General features: G+C 44.0%; 1 protein-coding gene across 1 annotated transcript in view; it reads right to left on the bottom strand.

The window, feature by feature from the left end:
- Positions 1-20017, bottom strand: part of LOC143288286 (cilia- and flagella-associated protein 251-like) — a 128393-nt gene that overhangs the window by 80162 nt on the left and 28214 nt on the right. Inside the window, 2 exon segments of the mRNA XM_076596633.1 lie at positions 1864-1967; positions 14266-14412. Coding sequence (XP_076452748.1) covers positions 1864-1967; positions 14266-14412 — 251 coding nt within the window.

Below are 20017 nucleotides of genomic sequence, written 5' to 3'. Positions count from 1 at the left end.
TGACAGGACAGGTGATAACAGACAACAACAGGACAGGTGATAACAGACAATGACAGAGGACAGGTGATAACAGACAACGACAGAGGACAGGTGATAACAGACAATGACAGAGGACAGGTGATAACAGACAATGACAGGACAGGTGATAACAGACAACAACAGGACAAGTGATAGCAGACAATGACAGGACAGGTGATAACAGACAATGACAGAGGACAGGTGATAACAGACAGTCACAGAGGACAGGTGATAGCAGACAATGACAGGACAGGTGATAACAGACAATGACAGGACAGGTGATAACAGACAGTGACAGAGGACAGGTGATAACAGACAGTGACAGAGGACAGGTGATAACAGAAAACGACAGGACAGGTGATAACAGACAACGACAGAGGACAGTTGATAACAGACAATGACAGAGGACAGGTGATAACAGACAATGACAGGACAGGTGATAACAGACAACAACAGGACAAGTGATAGCAGACAATGACAGGACAGGTGATAACAGACAACGACAGAGGAGAGTTGATAACAGACAATGACGGAGGACAGGTAATAACAGACAACGACAGGACAGGTGATAACAGACAGTGACAGAGGACAGGTAATAACAGACAACGACAGAGGACAGATGATAACAGACAATGACAGAGGACAGGAGATAACAGACAACGACAGGACAGGTGATAACAGACAATGACAGAGGACAGGAGATAACAGACAACGACAGGACAGGTGATAACAGACAATGACAGAGGACAGGTGATAACAGACAACGACAGAGGACAGGTGATAACAGACAATGACAGGACAGATGATAACAGACAATGACAGAGGACAGGTGATAACAGACAACAGAGGACAGGTGATAACAGACAATGACAGGACAGGTGATAACAGAGAACGACAGAGGACAGATGATAACAGCCAATGACAGAGGACAGGTGATAACAGACAACGACAGGACAGATGATAACAGACAATGACAGAGGACAGGTGATAACAGACAACAACAGAGGACAGGTGATAACAGACAATGACAGGACAGGTGATAACAGACAACGACAGAGGACAGGTGATAACAGACAACAACAGGACAGATGATAACAGACAATGACAGAGGACAGGTGATAACAGACAATGACAGGACAGGTGATAACAGACAATGCCAGGACAGGTGATAAAAGACAACGACAGGACAGGTAATAACAGACAACGACAGAGGACAGGTGATAACAGAAAACAACAGGACAGGTGATAACAGACAATGACAGAGGACAGGTGATAACAGACAATGACAGGACAGGTGATAACAGACAATGCCAGGACAGGTAATAACAGACAACGACAGAGGACAGGTGATAACAGACAACGACAGGACAGATGATAACAGACAATGACAGAGGACAGGTGATAACAGACAACGACAGGACAGGTGATAACAGACAACGACAGGACAGGTGATAACAGACAATGACAGGACAGGTGATAACAGACAATGCCAGGACAGGTGATAAAAGACAACGACAGGACAGGTAATAACAGACAACGACAGAGGACAGGTGATAACAGAAAACAACAGGACAGGTGATAACAGACAATGACAGAGGACAGGTGATAACAGACAATGACAGGACAGGTGATAACAGACAATGCCAGGACAGGTAATAACAGACAACGACAGAGGACAGGTGATAACAGACAACGACAGGACAGATGATAACAGACAATGACAGAGGACAGGTGATAACAGACAACGACAGGACAGGTGATAACAGACAACGACAGGACAGGTGATAACAGACATTGACAGAGGACAGGCGTAAGCAGACAACAAGAGAGGAGAGAGGTAATGACCCAGTGAAGGTGTCCCAAACGTTGACCATGGCATCAGGCCCCTTCTCCCCCGTCACCAGCCACCGCTTGTCGTCACTGATACAGCTACAGGTGATGGGGTTCAGCTGTAACACACACCTCACTGATACAGCTACAGGTGATGGGGTTCAGCTGTAACACACACCTCACTGATACAGCTACAGGTGATGGGGTTCAGCTGTAACACACACCTCACTGATACAGCTACATGTGATGGGGTTCAGCTGTAACACACACCTCACTGATACAGCTACATGTGATGGGCTTCAGCTGTAACACACACACCTCACTGATACAGCTACATGTGATGGGGTTCAGCTGTAACACACACCTCACTGATACAGCTACATGTGATGGGGTTCAGCTGTAACACACACCTCACTGATACAGCTACATGTGATGGGGTTCAGCTGTAACACACACCTCACTGATACAGCTACAGGTGATGGGGTTCAGCTGTAACACACACCTCACTGATACAGCTACATGTGATGGGGTTCAGCTGTAACACACACCTCACTGATACAGCTACAGGTGATGGGGTTCAGCTGTAACACACACACCTCACTGATACAGCTACAGGTGATGGGGTTCAGCTGTAACACACACCTCACTGATACACACATACCTCAGTGATATACACATTCCTCACTGTGTCCATTACTGTAACACTCACCACACACATCTCACTTTTAGTTGGGAACTTATCTGACACTGACACCACAACAACAATACGTTCAGATGGACGTGAGAAGGGACCTGTCTAATACTACACTGACACCACAACAACAACACGTGCAGATGGACGTAAGAAGGGACCTGTTTAATACTACACTGACACCACAACAACAACACGTTGAGATGGACGTAAGAAGGGACCTGTTTAATACTACACTGACACCACAACAACAACACGTTCAGATGGACGTGAGAAGGGACCTGTTTAATACTACACTGACACCACAACAACAACACGTGCAGATGGACTTGAGAAGGGACCTGTTTAATACTACACTGACACCACAACAACAACACGTGCAGATGGACTTGAGAAGGGACCTGTTTAATACTACACTGACACCACAACAACAACACGTGCAGATGGACTTGAGAAGGGACCTGTTTAATACTACACTGACACCACCACAACAACACGTTCAGATGGACGTAAGAAGGGACCTGTTTAATACTACACTGACACCACAACAACAACACGTGCAGATGGACTTGAGAAGGGACCTGTTTAATACTACACTGACACCACAACAACAACACGTGCAGATGGACTTGAGAAGGGACCTGTTTAATACTACAGACGTCACCACAAGAACACCTTCATATGGGCAGTGTCTGTCTAACACTACCCTCTGGTACAGGCTGCAACCAACTCAGTAGCGGGGCGACCATCCTCAACACATCAGCTCCCCACAATACACTCCACTTCTTCCCCAGACAATGGCACACCACTCCACATCTTGCTCTCAGCACTGAAGATGTTCACAGACACCAGCAGACAATGACACTCAACTTCACATCTTGCTCTCAGCACTGAAGATGTTCACAGACACCAGCAGACAATGACACTCAACTTCACATCTTGCTCTCAGCACTGAAGATATTCACAGACACCAGCAGACAATGGCACACCACTCCACATCTTGCTCTCAGCACTGAAGATGTTCACAGACACCAGCAGACAATGGCACACCACTCCACATCTTGCTTTCAGCACTGAAGATGTTCACAGACACCAGCAGACAATGGCACACCACTCCACATCTTGTTCTCAGCACTGAAGATGTTCACAGACACCAGCAGACAATGGCACACCACTCCACATCTTGCTCTCAGCACTGAAGATGTTCACAGACACCAGCAGACAATGACACTCAACTTCACATCTTGCTCTCAGCACTGAAGATGTTCACAGACACCAGCAGACAATGGCACACCACTCCACATCTTGCTCTCAGCACTGAAGATGTTCACAGACACCAGCAGACAATGACACTCAACTTCACATCTTGCTCTCAGCACTGAAGATGTTCACAGACACCAGCAGACAATGACACTCAACTTCATATCTTGCTCTCAGCACTGAAGATGTTCACAGACACCAGCAGACAATGACACTCAACTTCATATCTTGCTCTCAGCACTCTGGCTTCCATCACACCCTCTGTCTTCAAAACTCAAGGCCCCAACCAAGAATAGGCTGAAGTGCAGAAGCACAAACCACCTCGTCAGGGCCCTCCACCAGACCCATGGCCAGTGCTAGCCTGACAGGAACCAACCTGTTGAACCCCTGCAAGACTCTGATGACTGGTCACTGGATGTCGCCCCTGCTGTCCTTGACATCCCCGGCATTCAGAGCAAAGGCCAGTTCCTGGATGCTGAGCTGAAGCTGCTGACCCTGGAAGCACTGGATAGGGACTACATAAGCACTACCCGGACCTGTGTATACACAGACAGCTCTGCTGAGAATGAACAGGGGAGGTGGTGTCTACATCCCATTCCCAGACAGCAGGTCAATGAGGCATTCCATTGCTACTGGCCTCACCTCAACAAATTCTAGAGCCGAGGCATTTTAGTTTAGTTTAACGTCTTTTCGCTGTTTAGTGATATTAGACGGTACAAAAAAAATAAAAATAAAAAGAAGAAAAAAAGTATGTGCGCATAGGAGATGAGGCATGGGGTACATGAGAAGAGGTGGTGGATGAGCATCTGCCAATGCATCTGCGTTACTAGCTACAGCCCAACTCCTCAACCAGAGAGACAGTTTGCCTGACCACACTGTCTTCCTCACCGACTGCCGAGCTGTCCAACAAAGCCTCCAGATCAGAGTGGGGGACAAAACCTTGTGGGACATCCAGTCTGAGATGCAGGCCCTAAGTGCCAGAACCACAATGGTCCTGCAGTGGATCCCCTCTCACTGTGGCACTGCAGGAAATGAAGAGGCAGACAAGCTCTCCAAAGCAGGAAGCAGGCTTACCCAATCTGCCCACCCCTTAGCTTCTGGGAGGCAAAGACCATCCTGTGCAGCCACTTCAGACACACCTGGCGAGAACGGCTACATCTGGGAGCAGAGGGCAGCATCCATCAACTGGGTCGAGCTCAGCACGTCATCATCCTCAGACTGCGCACAGGCCACTGCCAGCTCCTCTCCCATCTCTACAAACTGAAAATTTCCCACACAGACCAATGTCCATGTGACACCACTCCTCAAACTCCAGTCCATGTCCTGCAAGACTGCCCTCTACACAGACAGCTGAGGCGCCAGATGTGGCCCAGTCCCACAGTGCTCCAAGACAAGTTATGGGGAACGGCTACAGAGCTCCAGCAGACGTGGACTTCATAACCTACTCTGGACTGACCATCTGACCATGGCCTAGGAACGCTGAAGAAGAAAATCTCAGCACTGAAGATGTTCACAAAGACATCAGCAGACAATGACACACCACCTCCACTGATGACCATGCAATGGAGAGCACTGCACCTGTCAGCCCACCTCAGCAAAGAGATCACCAACTGGCCATTTCCATCTCAGTGCCCTCTTGTTCAGGAAGATGAAGCTGGTGCTGTCACCCATCTGCTCCTGTGGTCCTGAAGGCCAAACACCACAACACATTCATCACACCTGTCCCCTCCTGTAGGGGCTCAGAGACACTTAAAGGCCGACACCTGACCTACTGCACAGCAAGCTCTGTGGCTCCAGACAGGACATGGAGAGGATGATATCATTCATCAGGAGGGCTGGACTGACACTGTGAAGAAGTGAACAAGATACCCCCACAGTGACACTGTGAAGAGGTGAACAAGACACCACACCAGTGACACTGTGAAGAGGTGAACAAGACACCCCCACAGTGACACTGTGAAGAGGTGAACAAGACACCACAGTGACACTGTGAAGAGGTGAACAAGACACCACCACAGTGACACTGTGAAGAGGTGAACAAGACACCACAGTGACACTGTGAAGAGGTGAACAAGACACCACCACAGTGACACTGTGAAGAAGGTGAACAAGATACCCCCACAGTGACACTGTGAAGAGGTGAACAAGACACCACCACAGTGACACTGTGAAGAGGTGAACAAGACACCACCACAGTGACACTGTGAAGAGGTGAACAAGATACCCCCACAGTGACACTGTGAAGAGGTGAACAAGATACACCACAGTGACACTGTGAAGAGGTGAACAAGACACCACCACAGTGACACTGTGAAGAGGTGAACAAGACACCACAGTGACACTGTGAAGAGGTGAACAAGACACCACCACAGTGACACTGTGAAGAGGTGAACAAGACACCACCACAGTGACACTGTGAAGAGGTGAACAAGACACCACCACAGTGACACTGTGAAGAGGTGAACAAGACACCACAGTGACACTGTGAAGAGGTGAACAAGACACCACCACAGTGACACTGTGAAGAGGTGAACAAGATACACCACAGTGACACTGTGAAGAGGTGAACAAGATACCCCCACAGTGACACTGTGAAGAGGTGAACAAGACACCACAGTGACACTGTGAAGAGGTGAACAAGACACCACCACAGTGACACTGTGAAGAGGTGAACAAGACACCACAGTGACACTGTGAAGAGGTGAACAAGACACCACCACAGTGACACTGTGAAGAGGTGAACAAGACACCACCACAATGACACTGTGAAGAGGTGAACAAGACACCACAGTGACACTGTGAAGAGGTGAACAAGACACCACCACAGTGACACTGTGAAGAGGTGAACAAGACACCACCACAATGACACTGTGAAGAGGTGAACAAGACACCACCACAGTGACACTGTGAAGAGGTGAACAAGACACCACAGTGACATTGTGAAGAGGTGAACAAAACACCACAGTGACATTGTGAAGAGGTGAACAAGACACCACAATGACACTGTGAAGAGGTGAACAAGACACCACCACAGTGACGCTGTGAAGAGGTGAACAAGACACCACCACAGTGACACTGTGAAGAGGTGAACAAGACACCACAGTGACATTGTGAAGAGGTGAACAAGACACCACCACAGTGACACTGTGAAGAGGTGAACAAGACACCACCACAGTGACACTGTGAAGAGGTGAACAAGACACCACCACAGTGACACTGTGAAGAGGTGAACAAGACACCACCACAGTGACACTGTGAAGAGGTGAACAAGATACCACAGTGACACCGTGAAGAGGTGAACAAGACACCACCACAGTGACACTGTGAAGAGGTGAACAAGATACCACAGTGACACCGTGAAGAGGTGAACAAGACACCACCACAGTGACACTGTGAAGAGGTGAACAAGACACCACCACAGTGACACTGTGAAGAGGTGAACAAGACACCACCACAGTGACACTGTGAAGAGGTGAACAAGATACCACAGTGACACTGTGAAGAGGTGAACAAGACACCACCACAGTGACACTGTGAAGAGGTGAACAAGATACCCCCACAGTGACACTGTGAAGAGGTGAACAAGACACCACCACAGTGACACTGTGAAGAGGTGAACAAGATACACCACAGTGACACTGTGAAGAGGTGAACAAGATACCCCCACAGTGACACCGTGAAGAGGTGAACAAGATACCACCACAGTGACACCGTGAAGAGGTGAACAAGATACACCACAGTGACATTGTGAAGAGGTGAACAAGACACCACCACAATGACACTGTGAAGAGGTGAACAAGACACCACCACAGTGACACTGTGAAGAGGTGAACAAGACACCACAGTGACATTGTGAAGAGGTGAACAAAACACCACAGTGACATTGTGAAGAGGTGAACAAGACACCACAATGACACTGTGAAGAGGTGAACAAGACACCACCACAGTGACACTGTGAAGAGGTGAACAAGACACCACAGTGACACTGTGAAGAAGTGAACAAGACACCACAATGACACTGTGAAGAGGTGAACAAGACACCACCACAGTGACGCTGTGAAGAGGTGAACAAGATACCCCCACAGTGACACTGTGAAGAGGTGAACAAGATACCCCCACAGTGACACTGTGAAGAGGTGAACAAGACACCACCACAGTGACACTGTGAAGAGGTGAACAAGACACCACAGTGACACTGTGAAGAGGTGAACAAGACACCACCACAGTGACACTGTGAAGAGGTGAACAAGATACCACAGTGACATTGTGAAGAGGTGAACAAGACACCACAATGACACTGTGAAGAGGTGAACAAGACACCACCACAGTGACACTGTGAAGAGGTGAACAAGACACCACCACAGTGACACTGTGAAGAGGTGAACAAGACACCACAGTGACACTGTGAAGAGGTGAACAAGACACCACCACAGTGACACTGTGAAGAGGTGAACAAGACACCACCACAATGACACTGTGAAGAGGTGAACAAGACACCACCACAGTGACACTGTGAAGAGGTGAACAAGACACCACAGTGACACTGTGAAGAGGTGAACAAGACACCACCACAGTGACACTGTGAAGAGGTGAACAAGATACCCCCACAGTGACACTGTGAAGAGGTGAACAAGACACCACCACAGTGACACTGTGAAGAGGTGAACAAGATACACCACAGTGACACTGTGAAGAGGTGAACAAGACACCACCACAGTGACACTGTGAAGAGGTGAACAAGACACCACAGTGACACTGTGAAGAGGTGAACAAGACACCACCACAGTGACACTGTGAAGAGGTGAACAAGATACCACAGTGACATTGTGAAGAGGTGAACAAGACACCACAATGACACTGTGAAGAGGTGAACAAGACACCACCACAGTGACACTGTGAAGAGGTGAACAAGACACCACCACAGTGACACTGTGAAGAGGTGAACAAGACACCACAGTGACACTGTGAAGAGGTGAACAAGACACCACCACAGTGACACTGTGAAGAGGTGAACAAGACACCACCACAATGACACTGTGAAGAGGTGAACAAGACACCACCACAGTGACACTGTGAAGAGGTGAACAAGACACCACAGTGACACTGTGAAGAGGTGAACAAGACACCACCACAGTGACACTGTGAAGAGGTGAACAAGATACCCCCACAGTGACACTGTGAAGAGGTGAACAAGACACCACCACAGTGACACTGTGAAGAGGTGAACAAGATACACCACAGTGACACTGTGAAGAGGTGAACAAGACACCACCACAATGACACTGTGAAGAGGTGAACAAGACACCACCACAGTGACACTGTGAAGAGGTGAACAAGACACCACACCAGTGACACTGTGAAGAGGTGAACAAGATACCCCCACAGTGACACTGTGAAGAGGTGAACAAGACACCACAGTGACACTGTGAAGAGGTGAACAAGACACCACCACAGTGACACTGTGAAGAGGTGAACAAGACACCACCACAGTGACACTGTGAAGAGGTGAACAAGACACCACCACAGTGACACTGTGAAGAGGTGAACAAGACACCACAGTGACACTGTGAAGAGGTGAACAAGATACACCACAGTGACACTGTGAAGAGGTGAACAAGACACCACAGTGACATTGTGAAGAGGTGAACAAGACACCACCACAGTGACACTGTGAAGAGGTGAACAAGACACCACCACAGTGACACTGTGAAGAGGTGAACAAGACACCACCACAGTGACACTGTGAAGAGGTGAACAAGACACCACAGTGACACTGTGAAGAGGTGAACAAGACACCACAGTGACACCGTGAAGAGGTGAACAAGACACCACAGTGACACTGTGAAGAGGTGAACAAGACACCACCACAGTGACACTGTGAAGAGGTGAACAAGACACCACAGTGACACTGTGAAGAGGTGAACAAGACACCACAGTGACACTGTGAAGAGGTGAACAAGACACCACCACAGTGACACTGTGAAGAGGTGAACAAGACACCACAGTGACACTGTGAAGAGGTGAACAAGACACCACCACAGTGACACCGTGAAGAGGTGAACAAGACACCACCACAGTGACACTGTGAAGAGGTGAACAAGACACCACCACAGTGACACTGTGAAGAGGTGAACAAGACACCACACCAGTGACACTGTGAAGAGGTGAACAAGACACCACACCAGTGACACTGTGAAGAGGTGAACAAGATACCCCCACAGTGACACTGTGAAGAGGTGAACAAGACACCACCACAATGACACTGTGAAGAGGTGAACAAGAAGAAAAAGGACACAATGCTGATACCACCACAATGACATTGTGAAGAGGTGAACAAGAAGAAAAAGGACACAATGCTGATACCACCACAATGACAACACATTCAGATGGGCAGTGAGAAGGGACCTGTCTAACACTCTTACATAATAATAATAATAATGATAATAATAATAATGATAATAATAATAATGATAATGATAATAATAATAATAATAAATAATGTATATTGGGTGTCCCCGAAAAAGTGAACCGCTTTTTGACAAGTATTTTCTCAGTGATAGAGAAACTGAATTCATTGAAAATTTTCACACAGTAACCTTAGGGTATCATCAGCAAGTCTGTAAAATATCTAATAATTCAGACAAATTATGCAAGTACTGTCAAATTCAAAACAGCATGTCAAAAAATCCAGTATCAGAGCTGTGCAATGTGAGCTTCATCATGTTCATGCCAGCTGCCAGGTGTTGGCATCTGTCAATCAGTGTCAGTCTAAAAATAGCCTGTCTGGGTGTCAAGTCTATTGATTTTTTTATATTTTTTTTTATTGTCGTCTGTATCCAAAATCAGTTCTGTCCAAAGTTTCAGTTTGGAAGGATCAACCATGCCTTTGAGTGAAAGTGACAAGGTTACCATTGAAAACTGTTTCAAGGAGAAAGGCTGGGGTGGAAGAAGGATCGTAAAGGAATTTCCAGGCAGGGGGTGGAGTCATGTTACTGTAAATAGACTTATCGCTAAAATACGCACTACAGGGTCAGTAGCACGTAAAATTGGCAGTGGGAGACCAAAGACTGCATGTTTGGAGGAAAACAAGGACCATGTTGAGGAACTGATTCAATCCCAGGAGGAGAACCCAGGGACCCACAAATCTCTTAGAGAAGTTGCAAGCGATTTACAAGTGAGCAAGTCTTCTGTGCAAAGAATGGCGAAAGAACTGGAGCTGAAGCCCTTCAAGAGGATACGGGTATCAAGGAGGGACCAAAATGATAGAGGGAAAAGAAAAACTCGCTGCCGTAACTTGAATGACCACTACTCAGCCACAGACAAGAAAGACTTTACGCCAAAACGATTGCGTTTATGGGAAACGGAAACAAGAAATTCAGCCATCTGGCTGCTATCATGAGACTTCTAGATTTTAACAAAAGATAATGGTTTCAGCTGGAGTATCCTGGAAAGGAAAAACAAACATTCATTTTATTAACACTGATAGAACCAAGGTTAATAGTGAAAGCTACATTCAGTTATTGGATGACAATCTTCTTTATCCTAGAAACAAATATGTGTTTCAGCAAGATGGGGCTCCTTCACACACAAGTAGGGTAACCCAGGCCCATCTGGAGGAGGCTACACCAGAAGACATCAAGAAGGATGGATGGCCTCCACAAAGTCCTGACTGTAACCCGGTGGATTGTGCCATATGAGACTCTCTTAAGGAGAAAGTTTACCGGGTAGTGACAGACAAATCGACCAAGCAGGCATTAAAGGACAGGATAATTATGTCATGGGAGGAGATATCGGTGGAAGAAATACATAAAAGCATTTCTGCTTGGAAGAAAGGGCTTCGTTTAGTTGTGGAGGAAAATGGAGGCCACACTGAGCATAAACTGAAAACGCGAGTTTTCCTCTGATACTAGATTTTTTGACATGCTGTTTTGAATTTGACAATGCTCACATAATTTGATATTTTAGATATTTTGCAGACTTGTTGATGATACCCTAAGGTTACTGTTTGAAAATGTTCAATGAATTTGGTTTCTCTATCACTGAGAAAATACCTGTCAAAAAGCGGTTCACTTTTTTAGGGACACCTGATACAACACTGAATCTGGTGCAGAGACAAAATCAAAGCAATGAATACATTGAAAAACACATCAAACTTCATAACAAAACACATGTGCAAAGAGAATACAAACTCATGTAGCCTTGGGGAGTATACTGCTTGTTGTTGTCAAAGTCATACATGACAATACTGCTGTTGTCAAAGTCATACATGACAATACTGCTTGTTGTCAAAGTCATACATAATACTGCTTGTTGTTGTCAAAGTCATACATGACAATACTGCTATTGTCAAAGTCATACATAATACTGCTTGTTGTTGTCAAAGTCATACATGACAATACTGCTTGTTGTCAAAGTCATACATAATACTGCTTGTTGTTGTCAAAGTCATACATGACAATACTGCTATTGTCAAAGTCATACATAATACTGCTTGTTGTTGTCAAAGTCATACATTACAATACTGCTGTTTTCAAAGTCATACAGAATATTGCTTGTTGTTGTCAAAGTCATACATAATACTGCTGGTTGTTGTCAAAGTCATACATGACAATACTGTTGTTGTCAAAGCCATACATGACAATACTGTTGTTGTCAAAGTCATACATAACAATACTGCTTGCTGTCAAAGTCATACATAATACTGCTTCTTGTTGTCAAAGTCATACATGACAATACTGCTGTTGTCAAAGTCATACATAATACTGCTTGTTGCTGTCAAAGTCATACATAATACTGCTGGTTGTTGTCAAAGTCATACATGACAATACTGCTGTTGTCAAAGTCATACAGAATACTGCTTGTTGTTGTCAAAGTCATACATGACAATACTGCTGTTGTCAAAGTCATACATAATACTGCTTGTTGTTGTCAAAGTCATACATGACAATACTGCTGTTGTCAAAGTCATACATAATACTGCTTTGTCAAAGTCAAACATAATACTGCTGGATGTTGTCAAAGTCATACATGACAATACTGCTGTTGTCAAAGTCATACATAATACTGCTTGTTGTTGTCAAAGTCATACATTACAATACTGCTTGTTGATGTCAAAGTCATACATAATGATACTGCCTGTTGTCAAAGTCATACATAATGATACTGCTTGTTGTTGTCAAAGTCATACATAATAATACTGCTTGTTGTCAAAGTCATACATAACAATACTACTTGTTGTCAAAGTCATACATAATGGTACTGCTTGTTGTTCTCAAAGTCATACATAACAATACTGCTTGTTGTTGTCAAAGTCATACATCACAATACTGCTTATTGTTAAAGTCATACATAACAATACTGCTTGTTGTTGTCAAAGTCATACATCACAATACTGCTTGTTGTCAAAGTCATACAAAATACTGCTTGTTATCAAAGTCATACATAACAATAGTGCTTGTTGTCATGTCAAAGTCCTATATAATGGCACTGCTTGTTGATGTCAAAGTCATACTTAACAATACTGCTTGTTGTCATGTCAAAGTCATACATAACAATACTGCTTGTTGTCATGTCAAAGTCATACATAACAATAGTGCTTGTTGTCATGTCAAAGTCCTATATAATGGCACTGCTTGTTGATGTCAAAGTCATACTTAACAATACTGCTTGTTGTCATGTCAAAGTCATACATAACAATACTGCTTGTTGTCATGTCAAAGTCATACATAACAATAGTGCTTGTTGTCATGTCAAAGTCATACATAACAATAGTGCTTGTTGTCATGTCAAAGTCATACTTAACAATACTGCTTGTTGTCATGTCAAAGTCATACATAACAATACTGCTTGTTGTCATGTCAAAGTCATACATAACAATAGTGCTTGTTGTCATGTCAAAGTCCTATATAATGGCACTGCTTGTTGATGTCAAAGTCATACATAATGGTACTGTTTGTTGTTGTCAAAGTCATACATCACAATACTGCTTGCTGATGTTAAAGTCATACATAATGGTACTGCTTGTTGATGTCAAAGTCATACATCACAATACTGCTTGTTGATGTCAAAGTCATACATCACAATACTGCTTGTTGATGTCAAAGTCATACATCACAATACTGCTTGTTGATGTCAAAGTCATACATAATGATACTGCTTGTTGTTGTCAAAGTCATACATAATGATACTGCTTGTTGTTGTCAAAGTCATACAAAACAATGCTGTTTGTTGTCAACGTAATACATAACAATACTGGTTGTTGTCAAAATCATACATAATGATACATAATAATACTGCTTGTTGTCAAAGTCATACATAAAAATATTGCTTGTTGTTGTCAAAGTCAAACATAACAATACTGCTTTATGTCAAAATCATACATAATAATACTGCTTGCTGTCAAAGGAATACATAATAACATAAAAACAAATTCTATGTACACAGCGGCAAAGAGGTGACCAACTCACATGGCCTTGCAGAATGTACTGTTTGTTGTTATCAAAGTCATACATGATGCCCACATGAGAGCAGGCGTACATGATGGCTTTTCGAAAGCCATCTGTCAGGTTGAGAACCGGAACATTTCGGTTCAGACCATATGACCACACAATGTTCTGCACACAGGAAACACACATGACACATGACACATGACACCACACACAACAGCTAACATGGTGTGCACTCAAACACTGCTTCAACAAAACACTGCTATCTTTTCCTTCCTGCATTCTGATAACACATAATGCTCACATACTGTATGTTATAATGGTGTCATGCAAAAAAAGCCACAGCAAGTGTCTGTCTCTGTGTCAGTGGATAATACATCTCCCTACTTTCTATTTTCTGTCCTCTGTGCCATGTCTGTGTGTCAGTGGATAATACACCTCTCTACTCTCTATTAGCTGTCCACTGTGCCATGTCTCTCTGTGTCAGTGGATAATACACCTCCCTACTCTCTATTAGCTGTCCTCTGTGCCATGTCTGTGTGTCAGTGGATAATACACCTCTCTACTCTCTATTAGCTATCCTCTGTGCCATGTCTGTGTGTCAGTGGATAATACACCTCTCTACTCTCTATTAGCTGTCCTCTGTGCCATGTCTGTGTATCAGTGGATAATACACCTCTCTACTCTCTATTAGCTGTCCTCTGTGCCATGTCTCTGTGTCAGTGGATAATACACCTCTCTACTCTCTATTAGCTGTCCTCTGTGCCATGTCTCTCTGTGTCAGTGGATAATACACCTCTCTACTCTCTATTAGCTGTCCTCTGTGCCATGTCTCTGTGTCAGTGGATAATACACCTCTCTACTCTCTATTTTCTGTCCACTGTGCCATGTCTCTGTCAGTGGATAATACACCTCTCTACTCTCTATTAGCTGTCCTCTGTGCCATGTCTCTGTGTCAGTTGATTATACAACTCTCTACTCTCTACCGTACCAGCTGTCCTCTGTGCCATGTCTGTGTCAGTGGATAATACACCTCTCTACTCTCTATCAGCTGTCCTGTGCCATGTCTCTGTGTCAGTGGATAATACACCTCTCTACTCTCTATTAACTATACACTGTGCCATGTCTGTGTCAGTTGATAATACACCTCTCTACTCTCTATTAGCTGTCCACTGTGCCATGTCTCTGTGTCAGTGGATAATACACCTCTCTACTCTCTATTTTCTGTCCTCTGTGCCATGTCTCTGTGTCAGTGGATAATACACCTCTCTACTCTCTATTTTCTGTCCTCTGTGCCATGTCTCTGTGTCAGTGGATAATACACCTCTCTACTCTCTATTTTCTGTCCACTGTGCCATGTCTGTGTCAGTGGATAATACACCTCTCTACTCTCTATTAGCTGTCCTCTGTGCCATGTCTCTGTGTGTCAGTGGATAATACACCTCTCTACTCTCTATTAGCTGTCCTCTGTGCCATGTCTGTGTGTCAGTGGATAATACACCTCTCTACTCTCTATTAGCTGTCCTCTGTGCCATGTTTCTGTGTGTCAGTGGATAATACACCTCTCTACTCTCTATTAGCTGTCCTCTGTGCCATGTCTGTGTGTCAGTGGATAATACACCTCTCTACTCTCTATTAGCTGTCCTCTGTGCCATGTTTCTGTGTCAGTTGATAATACACCTCTCTACTCTCTATTAGCTGTCCTCTGTGCCATGTCTGTGTCAGTGGATAATACACGTCTCTACTCTCTATTAGCTGTCCTCTGTGCCATGTCTCTGTGTCAGTGGATAATACACCTCTACTCTCTATTTTCTGTCCTCTGTGCCATGTCTGTGTGTCAGTGGATAATACACCTCTCTACTCTCTATTAGCTGTCCACTGTGCCATGTCTGTGTGTCAGTGGATAATACACGTCTCTACTCTCTATTAGCTGTCCACTGTGCCATGTCTCTGTGTCAGTGGATAATACACCTCTACTCTCTATTTTCTGTCCTCTGTGCCATGTCTGTGTGTCAGTGGATAATACACCTCTCTACTCTCTATTAGCTGTCCACTGTGCCATGTCTGTGTCAGTGGATAATACACCTCTCTACTCTCTATTAACTATACACTGTGCCATGTCTGTATCAGTGGATAATACACCTCTCTACTCTCTATTAGCTGTCCTCTGTGCCATGTCTGTGTGTCAGTGGATAATACACCTCCCTACTTTCTATTTGCTGTCCACTGTGCCATGTCTCTGTGTCAGTGGATAATACACCTCTCTACTCTCTATTAGCTGTCCACTGTGCCATGTCTGTGTGTCAGTGGATAATACACCTCCCTACTTTCTATTAACTATACACTGTGCCATGTCTCTGTGTCAGTGGATAATACACCTCTCTACTCTCTATCAACTATACACTGTGCCATGTCTCTGTGTCAGTGGATAATACACCTCTCTACTCTCTATTAGCTGTCCACTGTGCCATGTCTCTGTGTCAGTGGATAATACACCTCCCTACTTTCTATTTGCTGTCCTCTGTGCCATGTCTGTGTGTCAGTGGATAATACACCTCTCTACTCTATATTAGCTGTCCTCTGTGCCATGTCTGTGTGTCAGTGGATAATACACCTCTCTACTCTCTATCAGCTGTCCACTGTGCCATGTCTGTGTCAGTGGATAATACACCTCTCTACTATTAGCTGTCCTCTGTGCCATGTCTGTGTATCAGTGGATAATACACCTCTCTACTATTAGCTGTCCTCTGTGCCATGTCTGTGTCAGTGGATAATACACCTCTCTACTCTCTATCTGCTGTCCACTGTGCCATGTCTCTGTGTCAGTGGATAATACACCTCTCTACTCTCTATTAGCTGTTAACTCATATGATGTAGATATCACTACTGACCACAATATATCATGTAGATATCACCACTGACCACAATATATCATGTAGATGTCACTACTGGCCACAATATATCATGCAGATATCAATACTGACCACACTATATCAGGTAGATAATACCACTTACCACACTATATCATGTAGATATACCACTGACCACACTATATCATGTAAATATCACCACTGACCACATCAGGTAAATATCACCACTAACCACACTATAATATCACTACTGACCATAATATATCATGTAGATATTACCACTGACCATGCTATATCATGTAGATATCACTACTGACCATAATATATCATGTAGATATCACCAATGACCACAATATATCATGTAGATATCAACATTGACAACACTACATCATGTAGATATCAACACTGACCATAATATATCATGCAGATACCACTACTGACCATAATATATCCTGTAGATATCACCACTGACCATAATATATCCTGTAGATATCACCACTGACCATAATATATCATGTAGATATCAACACTGACCACAATATATCATGTAGCTATCACTACTAACCACACTATATCAGGTCGATATCACCATTGACCATAATATATCATGTAGATATCACCACTGACCATAATATATCATGTAGATATCACCACTGACCACACTATATCAGGTAGGCATCACTACTGACCACATCAGGTAGATATCACTACTGACCACATCAGGTAGGCATCACTACTGACCACATCAGGTAGATATCACTACTGACCACATCAGGTAGATATCACTACTGACCACATCAGGTAGGCATCACTACTGACCACATCAGGTAGATATCACTACTGACCACATCAGGTAGATATCACTACTGACCACATCAGGTAGGCATCACTACTGACCACATCAGGTAGGCATCACTACTGACCACATCAGGTAGATATCACTACTGACCACATCAGGTAGGCATCACTACTGACCACATCAGGTAGGCATCACTACTGACCACATCAGGTAGGCATCACTACTGACCACATCAGGTAGATATCACTACTGACCACATCAGGTAGGCATCACTACTGACCACATCAGGTAGATATCACTACTGACCATAATATCAAAATATAGGGAAGAAGGACTGGAACTTGTCAGCTGGTGTGATCAAAACAACTTAGAACTGAACGTACCAAAAGCAAAAGAATTAATTTTAAATTTCAGGAAGACCAGATCTGACCCCTTACCACTTGTCATTAAAGACAAGCAAGTAGAGATCATCAGTGATTTTAAATTCCTCGGACTGATTATTTCCAATGATTTGAAATGGGAGAAAAATATGGAACAAACTGTTAAGAAAGCAAAACAGTGCCTGTACTTTCTTCGGCACCTCAAAAAGTTTGGAATTAAAAAAGAAATTGGTTGATTTCTACCGAGCAGTCATTGAAAGTGTGCTAACATTCGCTATTACTGTTTGGTACGGAAACATTTCCAAGGCAGAAGTTGCAGCCCTGAACATCGTAAAAACTGCCACCAAGATTACCGGAGCTGATCTACCTTCTCTAGAAGACATACATTATAAGCGGCTACTCAAAAAAGCAAAATCAATCAGCCAGGATGAATCACATCCAGCTTTTGGGATTTTTGAGATGCTCCCCTCTGGTCGACGTTACAGAAGTATAAGGACGAAAACCAATTGCTTCACTAATAGCTTTTTCCCCAAAGCAGTCAATGCCCTGTCTCTCAAACAAATCCAGTATGATAAATAGAATTATGTGCATCTATCTGAAGATGGTTTCATTCCTACTTATCAGGTCGCACACACTGTGTCCTTGTAAATGGTAACCAGTCTGTTCCATCTGTGCTCAGATATGGGGCACCACAAGGTTCTGTCCTGGGACCTGTACTCTTTACAATGTACACACGTCTAAGTTTGATCATTCAACAGTCTGTACCTCACTATCATCTGTTTGCTGACGATTCTCAACTGCATGATTCTACTATTCCCTATGAAATCCCATGTTTAGCTTCTAAATTTAAAACTGGTATAAAAAATATGGCAAAGTGGATGAAACAAAACTAAAAATGAATGATGACAAAACAGAACTCATAATAAAAATAAGCTCAAGCAGATAAATACAACTATCGTTTGTTCTGGCATAGAAATTTCTTTTTCTAGTTCTGTCCGCAATCTTGGTTTTTACTTCGATTCATCCCTCACGATGGAAACCCATGTGAACCACCTGTGTAAAGTTCTTTACTTTCAGCTTCATAAGATTAGTAAAATCCACCCCTTCCTGTCTGCTGATGCTGCCAACAAACTTGCTGTTGCCTTCATTTTATCCCGCCTAGATTATTGTAATTCTCTCTTTGCTGGCCTTCCCAGTGATAAACTCTACAAGCTCCAGAATATACAGAATAGTGCAGCTCGACTCGTCCTTAAAAAGTTGAGGAGAGAGTGCTACTGCTCTCCTGCGGACACTTCATTGGTTGCCTGTTCAAGCCAGAATTGAATATAAAGTTGCCTGCCTATGCTTTCAGTGCCTGAATTGTGATACCACACCCTCATATCTTTCTCAGCTTGTTAACCCGTACTTGCCAAACAGAACATTGAGATCTCTTCCTCCCAGCTAACTGTTCCCCGATACTTCCTAAACTCCTGTGGAAAGAGGTCATTTTCCGTCTTCAGCTCAACTTGGAATTCTCTACCTATTGCTCTCAGACAAACAACAAATCTATCTACCTTTAAAGTAAATCTTAAAACTTATCTCTTTAAAAAAAATACTTGTCATAACTCAAATAGTGCTGTTGTCCCAGGCCCATGGCAATATGAGTGTGTGTGATGGGAGAGTAGAGAGAATGGGAGTGTGTAGATGGATGGTGGTGGTGTGGTTCGAAAGGGAGAATGACCCGA

This window comes from Babylonia areolata, chromosome 12 (assembly GCF_041734735.1).
Source record: "Babylonia areolata isolate BAREFJ2019XMU chromosome 12, ASM4173473v1, whole genome shotgun sequence".
Lineage (NCBI taxonomy): Eukaryota > Metazoa > Mollusca > Gastropoda > Neogastropoda > Buccinidae > Babylonia > Babylonia areolata.
Note: the sequence above shows the minus strand (reverse complement) of the source record. Positions and strands in the feature narration are given on the sequence as shown.